Here is a 9,114-nt window from a genome sequence, read left to right as displayed (position 1 = left end):
CCTGCAAAATCAGGCAGGAGTTCACAGATGCCAGCGATACCTGTGAACAGTTGTCTCACTGTTTGAAAATGATGCTCTGCTGACTGTGGGAGAGCCATGTGAGCATCTTGGTCCACACAGATTTTTTTTCTGCTGTCAGCTGTGACTTCCCAGGCCCCAGCAGCTCTTTTCAAGCCACATGTCCAGCAGCTGTGTGGGATGCTATCCCCATGAGGATGGATGGATGTATGCAATTCTAAGGCAAGGGCCTTAAGTTATGTGATGAAGATGCAGTAATGAAATGAAGAAAGGTGCCTTCTGCTCCATGTTTGCTGAGGAAAGTGACTCATTCTGTTACAGGGGTAGGCAATCGAAATGTCCAGCACATCTCTTCATTTAAGGAGGAACCTACCCTAATCCCATTGCAATTTTATTTATTTAATAACCATGATGGAAGAGATTGCAAGAGGGAAGTCAGCATGTTCCAAGGTGCCAGTTGGGTATGGTTTCTTAAAACTAGTCCCTTAGCCCTAAAGACTCAGTTGCACTACTAAACCCAGAAATACAAGAGAATTGGGTTTAATGAACTGGACAACACACCAAAGGAGCCCTCCTTGTGCTGAGCTGCTACTCAACAGGAACAGAAACTGCCTTAACATAGCAGCCAGGTTTGTTGTTTTGTTTTCAAAAAAACTCATCAGTGCAGTCCTTGACATTCATCATGTTGTGTTTTAACAAGGTCCTGACTATTCCACCTTGAGCTGTCATTCAAACACTCATCTCCATCCTGTCATGGCCAGGAGCCTGGAACCATCCTTGCAGTGTTGGGTTAGAAGACATTCCAGTTGCAACACTTGATAACTTCTAGGATACCCATGGCGTAAAGGAAACATCAGTTCCAGTGAATGAGATGGAGGAAGCACATGAATCCAGCAGGTACTCAGGACCCCAAAGTGGATTTAAGGAGTGGGATCAGCAGCTTGAAATACAACACTCAGCCTTGCTTCCTGGAGAATGGTAAATAAAACCGTAGTGCTGCACAGTCACTGTTCAAATATTGCACAGAGAAGAGATGCCTGCTGAGATTATGGTTACAAAGGACTTTCCCACAGTTCAGGAACAGGTGATGGACTGGGCAAAGGAGGGAAAAGGGATCAATCTCCCTTTAGTAAACTCTGCAAGGGAAGCTACTGTAAACGAGCAAGTGTAAATGCAAGGCAAGCCACTAGCACTTTATCTCAATACAAACTTAGATCAGCAGCTGATGAGCTATGAACAATAGATCAATTAATGAGAACGGAATAATTTTGCACAGAGAAGCAAGAAGTGAGGCTACAGGTGGTGCTGCATGCGCAAGGACTGCAAAGCTGCAATGCACTTGTCCTACATAGAATGGTAAATGCCAGATATGCCTCTGCATCAGGCAGACTCTCTACTCCCCACTCAGCTATAAAAAGCAAGATTGTTTTAACCAAAAAGCCAAGAAAGGAAGTGTCTGGGTGCTGCAGCAACGATTCCCTTAGATTGACAGGGGAAAAGCACACAGCAGGGACAAGCAGAAAGAATGTATCTATAGATATGTACATATACCACAGTGCTGTAATTTTTGTATGTAGCAGTAATGTAAATAAATGTATGGTTTTTATAAGATACATATTATAAAAATCTATAAAGGCATATTTTTAGTAAAAACAATGCTCTACTTCTTTTGTAAATAGTTCTCTTCAGAATAAAATGGATCATTTATACAATACAGTCTCAGCTCTCAAGTCACTGGTTATCTTGCACAGCTGCAGAGCAAGCTCACTTTTTGAACTGTCATTTTAACACCTAATGGCATCTTTAGTACTTCATCATTCTAAGAAATTCAGCCACATAAAGCACTTGCATATGGTTCAGAAGAAAGCTGTCCTGGAGAAAGAACATTGGAAGCATTTGCATCTCCTGCCACACAGGAAAATGGAAAGGTGAGCTTGTAAATCTTCTCCACCTTCCAGCAATTTGTATAATTTACTGCCTTTATGTGGAGGGATAATGAAACTTTAACGATTTTAGACACAAAACACAGATGGACAAAGAAACACCTCCAGCATGCACCACTTGCAGTTCAGACCACCTACATGTCCTCAGGATTCCCCTCTGCAGTCAGACCAGAACAGCGCAGACAGAAGAAAAGGCACCTTCCCACAGCAAGCTTTCATCACGCTTCTCCAGAAGTGAGGACTCGATTTCAACAGCCCGCTTGTGCACCAAGGGCAGGCAGGGTAAGTGAATGCTAAGGGCAACAAGCACGGCGACGGCTGTGTAGTTCCTACACAGAAAAACATACGTTCGTGTCCTGGAAAAGCAAGGAGAGACTCCAGATGCTTTTTAATCAGCTCAGGGTCTGACCCCTGGTGCCTTTGAGAAGGTTTCAAAGCTCACTCAACACTTCTTGTTGAACAGAAAGACAAAATACTGTAGTAAAATCACAAGCATCTCACTTTCCTGCAGAAATAAGGTTACAAGTTCCAGCTTACTCTTTCATTCACATTTAAAACTAGAATAGCAACTAAACATTTGAAAGCATTAATTGTGGTTTTGCCAATATCCCCTCCCAGGAAAAAAAACCCTCCACATACAGCACAAAAGCTCACCCCTGGCTTGCCACCCTCCACCTCCAGATGCTGGACAGCAGAGGAAACAGAGCCTCGAAAAAGATTTGGCAGCTTGTAACCTTTATTTTTAGTTTTTTAAAATTATTTAAAAAGCATAATTAGAAACTTTCATTACAGAAATAATCCTAGCAAACCAGTTAGACATTCCATTGCTCAACATTTAGGAAACTTCACATCAGCACCACTAGAGACACAGTCCCCACCCCTTCCAATTGAATTATCACTGGCAAGAGCAAAGAGAGAACTGCTCTTCTACAGCCAGCTCTAGAAAAAATTTAAAAAAAAAAATCCTACTTCAAGCCAGGAAGTTGGACACTTGGATTAGCAGAGTTCAAACCACGGCCACAAAGACCTGGCCTCAAAGAGGACCAATCTTTCCATATAAAAGAACACTCCAGGCATGGGTGCACCATTTCCTCATTTTATTGCATCATTTCCAGTAAATTCAGACACTTTCTTTACTTCTGCCTGTATGAAGTTACTCCCTTCTAGATCTGCACACATGCTACCACAAGAGTCCCAAAGTAACGCAGCTGGGGCCCTTCAATCTGGAAGTGGTAACCGTCACAGGACAGCTTCATTTCGACAGGAAGGCTCTGAGGACTGACCCAGCTCTTCCTTGTGCACACACCACATTCCACATCAGAAAGCAGACAGGATGGGCCCGTGTCACTTAACCCACCGCTTTCTGTGGCCACTCAAGTCTGACAATTATCAGAGCTCACACCAGCAGTAGCATCCCAGCTCATTCTTATTCTTGGGTGACCAATGAAAGATATGTGAAGAAAAGAGACGGGTGAAGGCAGCTGGATACATACTCCCAGCACCTGAACTGATTAAAAAAAAACACGTGTTACACATTCATCGTTTGCATTTTTTTAAAAAGTCTTTAAAGTGATTGATTGTGATGTGATTGTATGATTAGGGCTCTTACCACAACCCATAAAATCTAAAAAAATGCAGGCAAAATAAGTGACTAAAATTTAGCCTCTCCTGGGGGAGGGGGCGGAAGGGAGAAGTGGGCCGATTCAAAGCTCACGGACATTGGTGAATCACATCCTACCAAACCAACACCAGCAATTCCATAGAGCCCCTTCCCGACAAACTGAGTATGTTCACCTTCACAGTCTTCAAGGGAGTCATACCCTCCACACCTTTTAGTCATTTTAAGGAAAAATTCTTTTTTTATTATTATTTCAGCAATTATTCAGGTGCTGAGCATGTACTTTCAGCCCAGACATTTGATATTTTAGTTACACACACGGACACTCTCCACCTTTAACTACATCTATTCAGGCTGATGAACTGAGCCCTTGTTTTCCCAGAAAGGCCGACAAGGGCCAGGAAAACGTTGCTGAGCATAGTGAGACCAGTTTGTTGCCAAAGGTGATCCTCCACCACCACACAACCCAAGCAAGCAAGCTCTCCATTTCTTTACGTTAAACATCAGTCCTCGTTTCTAACAGAAGAAGCCTGGGAATGATCCTGCAGCAGCTTTCGCATTCAGACATCAATCCAAAACAGCTGGATTTATTTTCATGCCTTTTCTCTCTCAAAATCAAAAGCTTTGCCACCAAAATTCACATTCAAGTTCAGATTGCCTGTTTGTAGACAGGGCAACGAGGAGAAGTTTGGGGGTTTTTGGCAGAATCACATGGTTTTTGTTGTTCTCAAAACAAATGGACCCTCACTTAGGACCCTGGCAGAACCAGAAGCAGAGGTCGAGTTAAACTTTGCTTTTTTAAAAAAAAGTTTTATCCAAATAAATCCCACTTCTGCAGGTTGGTTTGTTTTTCAGTATCTTGATACAAACTAAAGGAGAGCACAGGTACAGCTGGGCTGCAGCACAAGAAGGTGAAACTCAAGGACCCAGCCACACACCTGGATCACGGCAAACTGAAATTCAAGGCCCCAGCAGCAGCACCAGCTGCCAGCCCAGGGGCTGGTGAAGTGAAACCCCAGGCTCCAGCAGAACACCTGCAATCCTGGTACCTAGAAAAACAAAGCCTGAGCCCCAGTAAAAGCCTGGAACTCCAGGTGAAGCCACAGGCCCCAGGGGCACCAGTCACCAGCCTGGAGCCCAACAGAAATGAAGCCGAAGCCCCCAGGAAGCAGCTGCTGCCAGCCTGGGGCCAACTCGAATTAAGAACTTTGCACTATTTCTTTAAAAAGATGAACTCTGCAGTCCATGATTGGTTGACATTAAGAAGGCATAAGCCAAAGCGACAACAGGGAGGCGAGGCTGGTTAAAGCAATATACATTATATACAAACTCTTGGGTTAATTAGTCCACTTGGTAGGCAACGTCCTTTCTTGTCTACAAGGCGCACTGGAATGAGCAGGGTAGGAGAGGGGGGCAAGATTCCATCTGATACCTTCTTGGCACTGAAGTGGTAAGGTGCCAGCGCCTCTTGATAGAAAACATGGAGAAAAAATAATCTTTAAATAACGGCACAAAACTGAGAAAGTCCTCCCAAAGCCTGCCCCAGTGGAATTGCCCGAGTCTAGCTGGAGGGGCTGATCTGTCTGAGAGCAAAGTCTCTGCAGCAGGGAAAGGGCATTAGCAGCACCGCTTCTTCCTTTTACTGTTCTTCGTTAGCTTCACCACATCATTCTGTTGCTGCTGTTGCTGCTTTGCTAAGTTTTCTTTCTTTGCTCGCAGAACTAGTTCTGTAATGCAATTAAACATCTGCAAGAGAAACAAGCAAGTTCAGACCACCCAGGAACTCAGGCTAGCTTTTGTGGGAGTTGGTTCAAAAGAACAGCATCCACTTTTCTAGGTATTTCAATAATGGCTCGGAGATCTTGCCCAGCCCACTATGGGACAAGCAGAAATCCAGTATCTTCCCCACCTACTCCCAAGCTAAATCAATAACCCCTTTATCCCCTTTCCCAAACCAGTAAATAAAAATACATCAGTTTGGCAACTGTGGCCAGGAGTGAAGATTGGTCAGTCCTCCTTCCTACAAGCATCCTCCCTAGTGACAAGTCTTTCCTGAGAACATGCCCAATATGTTAGCACTGTAAAACTAGTGAAAATGCAACGTGGGCTCCTTCATTTTGCTTCCCCAACTCTTACAAGCACACCTGGCTGTCCTTTCTTGACATTTTACCTACTCACTTGCAACTTGTACACAGAATTTTATCATTCTACCTCAATGGGAAGAATGTAATTCTTATTTTTTCCCAAGCTATTATACCCAAGTCATTCTATCTATACTCTTCTGCACATTATACTACCTCTTCCACATTAATATTTTCTTTGGCGCTCGTCTCGAACAACTGGATCTCCATCTGCCCAGCAAATTTGTAGGCATCTTCTGTTTCTACCACTTTTCGCTCTGGGTCATCATTCTTATTGCCCACTAAAAAAGGAAAAAAAAAAAAAAAAGTCAGTTTGGAACTTCAGCAGGTCAGCCAACTACACAAAACGTTGTAACTCTCTGGTCAGAAACTTACCTAGTATCCGGCAGACATCATCACAATTCTGATTAATTTCATGCAACCACCGTTTTACATTCACAAAAGACTCTGCACTGGTTACATCATAGACAACAATGACCCCATGTGTTCCTCTGTAATACCTGTGAAGCAGGAAAAGACAATAAATGTTAACTCAAGCTTCTCAGCTCTCTCTCTTTCACTTTGCTTCTACAAGACTCGTAACACATCCCCATGTTACAGCAATCAAGTGTCCCCATTTTCTTAACCACTGGGACTCATTTAATTCTTTCACAACAGCTAGATCACATGCTATTCCTCTAAACCTGCAGAGTTCCCTGCTCATTGAGTCTATACAAGTAGGTTTCAAAGTCTAAAGACTGCTGTTTACTTCCTTGTTCAGGTTGTCAGGACCTTCAGAGATGAATACTGTCTCCCAGCTCCATAAGCAAAGGTAGCGGTGCCCCCACTACATCCTCAGAACTGCCTGTGTCGTGAACCTTCCCATTGTACAAGGCACATCAAGTTTTTGCAGTAATTTTGTTATCTCTGAAAGATCACTTACCGACTAAGATTTCAGCAGATCTGCAAATATACTCAACCCTCAGTCACAGTTCTCTTGAGCTCGCAAAAATTTCTGCCTTGGTGAGCGACTGTGTTCTGATCACACCTTCCTACTCATCAGATCGACTCCATATGTGCGTTCAATGCACTCTGCTACCTTTAGCCATCAAAAATAAGCTTCATTTCAGTTTATTCCTGTGAATCTTGGGCAACCAGCACCTTTAAAAGGTGATGCGCAATTCTGATATGCAAGAGAAATACTGAATCCAAGTTCCAACATTATCACCTGCATAAACCTACTAAAGGCAGGCAGTATGCACACCATGAGAATGCTATATAAAAAAAACCCCAAAAAGCAAGCTCCACCTTCTCAGGGCTACGAGGTATTTACTGCAAACTAGGTGGGGGGGAAGTAAATGAAACAGCTAACAGTGAGGTCTTTGCCAGCATCCAGTTTTTGTATTTTGGGTAGCTTTATTCTTTCTCTTCCATTTAATTCTCTTTCTTATGATCAATATTAAGATCTTTGATAAAACATATTCAAGACTTTAGCATACCAAAATCAAGGATTTTCCCTTACATTGTGACAGCATTTCTAGAGCTTGGTCTCTTACCATAAGCACCTCTTGCTGCACTGTCCCTTCCACTGCCCTTCAAAGATGTGCACTGTGACCACTCCGCTTCTCTTTGATAATTTATTCCAACTCAGTGAATACACCTTTGAACTCAAAGCCTTTTAATCTCATCTAAATTCACTGCCTTACAGAAGATCTCAATGCTTTGGCTCACTTTTGGTACTGATGCATTTGAGCAAGTCACTCTCTCTTCCCCACCTTGAGCCGCATCATCCCTTCTGCAACAGCAGCCACCTGCCCTTGCAAGCCATCAGGACAGACCTGCCACAGACACATACATCACATACAGGGTGCACGCATCTCCCCCCGCTCCATTCCTCTCGTGATCACTTCGCACTGATACTCACCGGGTATCAGTTCTCCTCTATGATACGGTACACGCTCTACAGAAGCAGGAGAGCCTGCTCCTATTGCTCATCGGGGTGCTTTCAGAAGACAGTCAAATATTTCTTCCATGCCACGTTTTACCAGTAATTTATGCTGTACATTCACTTTCCTTGGCAAGAATTAACTCAAGGAAGAATGATTTATTCCCAGCCCAGAAGAGATCCTGGACTTTCAAATACTCTAGTCCATTTGCAACTGTTTCCTTTAATAGCTTTAAAACTTGCTACAGCACGGCATTTGTGCTTTACTTTGTTACAACAAGCTCAACTTTATTTCATAGAACCTTTAGAGGAAAAAGTAGTCCACAGCCTGGATCCATACATTGCAAAAATAATCCATCTTCTCCTGCCACCAACATGTCCTGCACACAGTTTTGGATGAATACTGTTTTGCGGAAAGATCTCCAATCCTATCAACATGCTGGTTTTCTCTACATCTGAACAACAACCTCATTATCTTCAAACTCTCCCATATCACCTAACAGCCTTTTAATTCAGCAACCCTTAGGCTGACCCACCACCTCCTCCCCAGCACCGAGCACTACATTTGCAAAGCCAACGTTCAGCCTTTACAGAAATGCTGGTTCAGTGGCACCTACGCAGAGCTGCTTCGTTCTGCTGTGCACACCAGAAAACCACGCCTGGCGTCCCCATCATCCCAACCAGAGGACCCAACGGAGCACCCTCCTGCTCCTACCTTGCCCACGCCCCTAGGTTTTCTTCTGAGCAAAGCATATGATGTTGGGGAATAAAATAACACACATCCCGCACATACAGATCCCACTCCTGACACGTCGTCAGCACAGTCGCCGTTTGCTCCTAGGATGAGGACTGTGGGCTGGACCAAGCAGCACAGACCGCTCCAGCACTCTGCAGGAGCTGGGAGCTCCTGCCACACAGCACTCATATTGCCAACCACCTCGTCAGAAATCTCTTCCTTTGTGCAAGACAGCAACCTCTGACTCCTGCTGAGTTCCTACCAGCACACACTGCTTCTATTTTTAGAAGGGAAAATGGTCTGGCACATCGTTCTAGAAAGGTTGCCAGCCCCTCATCTACACTAAAATGTCATTTTCTCCATTGGCTGACGTTACCTTTTAGCAGCCCGAGCGGTAAGACCATGACTACCTTCTATTCTCCAACTCTTAAGCCCCATAACACACATTTTTCTCAAAAAGCTAGTCATGCTATTTTCTATCATTTGTTAGATACAGCCTTGTGTCCCAGATAACATTTTAGGCTCAACAAGTACAGCAAAGAGCCTCCAACCCCAAATGCAGAACAGGACTAGAAAATAAAATCTGATTTATCCTACCCCATACTTCAAATTTCAGAATGATGCAGTGCAGAATTGCTTTCATAACAAGTTGTAGGCTTTGGCAAGTAGAGAACAGATGGGGCTTTTGGCATTCAGGGAGGAGTAGGTGTAAATTTTGTGCTTTTGGCAACCAG

The 9,114-nt window shown here is 43.8% G+C and overlaps 1 protein-coding gene across 1 annotated transcript in view; it reads right to left on the bottom strand.

Annotated features, from left to right (window-relative positions):
• Positions 1-2,679: 2,679 nt before the first annotated feature.
• RAB35 (RAB35, member RAS oncogene family) overlaps positions 2,680-9,114 on the bottom strand; it is a gene marked incomplete at its 5' end in the record, with an annotated part of 10,855 nt that continues 4,420 nt past the window's right edge. The window contains 3 exons of the mRNA XM_010082945.1: positions 2,680-5,325; positions 5,877-6,001; positions 6,096-6,220. Of these exons, the coding sequence (XP_010081247.1) occupies positions 5,197-5,325; positions 5,877-6,001; positions 6,096-6,220 (379 nt within the window). The remainder of the gene's footprint in view (positions 5,326-5,876; positions 6,002-6,095; positions 6,221-9,114) is intronic.

The sequence above is a fragment of the Pterocles gutturalis genome, unplaced genomic scaffold (genome assembly GCF_000699245.1).
Source record: "Pterocles gutturalis isolate BGI_N339 unplaced genomic scaffold, ASM69924v1 scaffold11450, whole genome shotgun sequence".
Taxonomy (NCBI): Eukaryota; Metazoa; Chordata; class Aves; order Pterocliformes; family Pteroclidae; genus Pterocles; species Pterocles gutturalis.
This window is presented reverse-complemented; position numbering and strand designations above follow the sequence as displayed.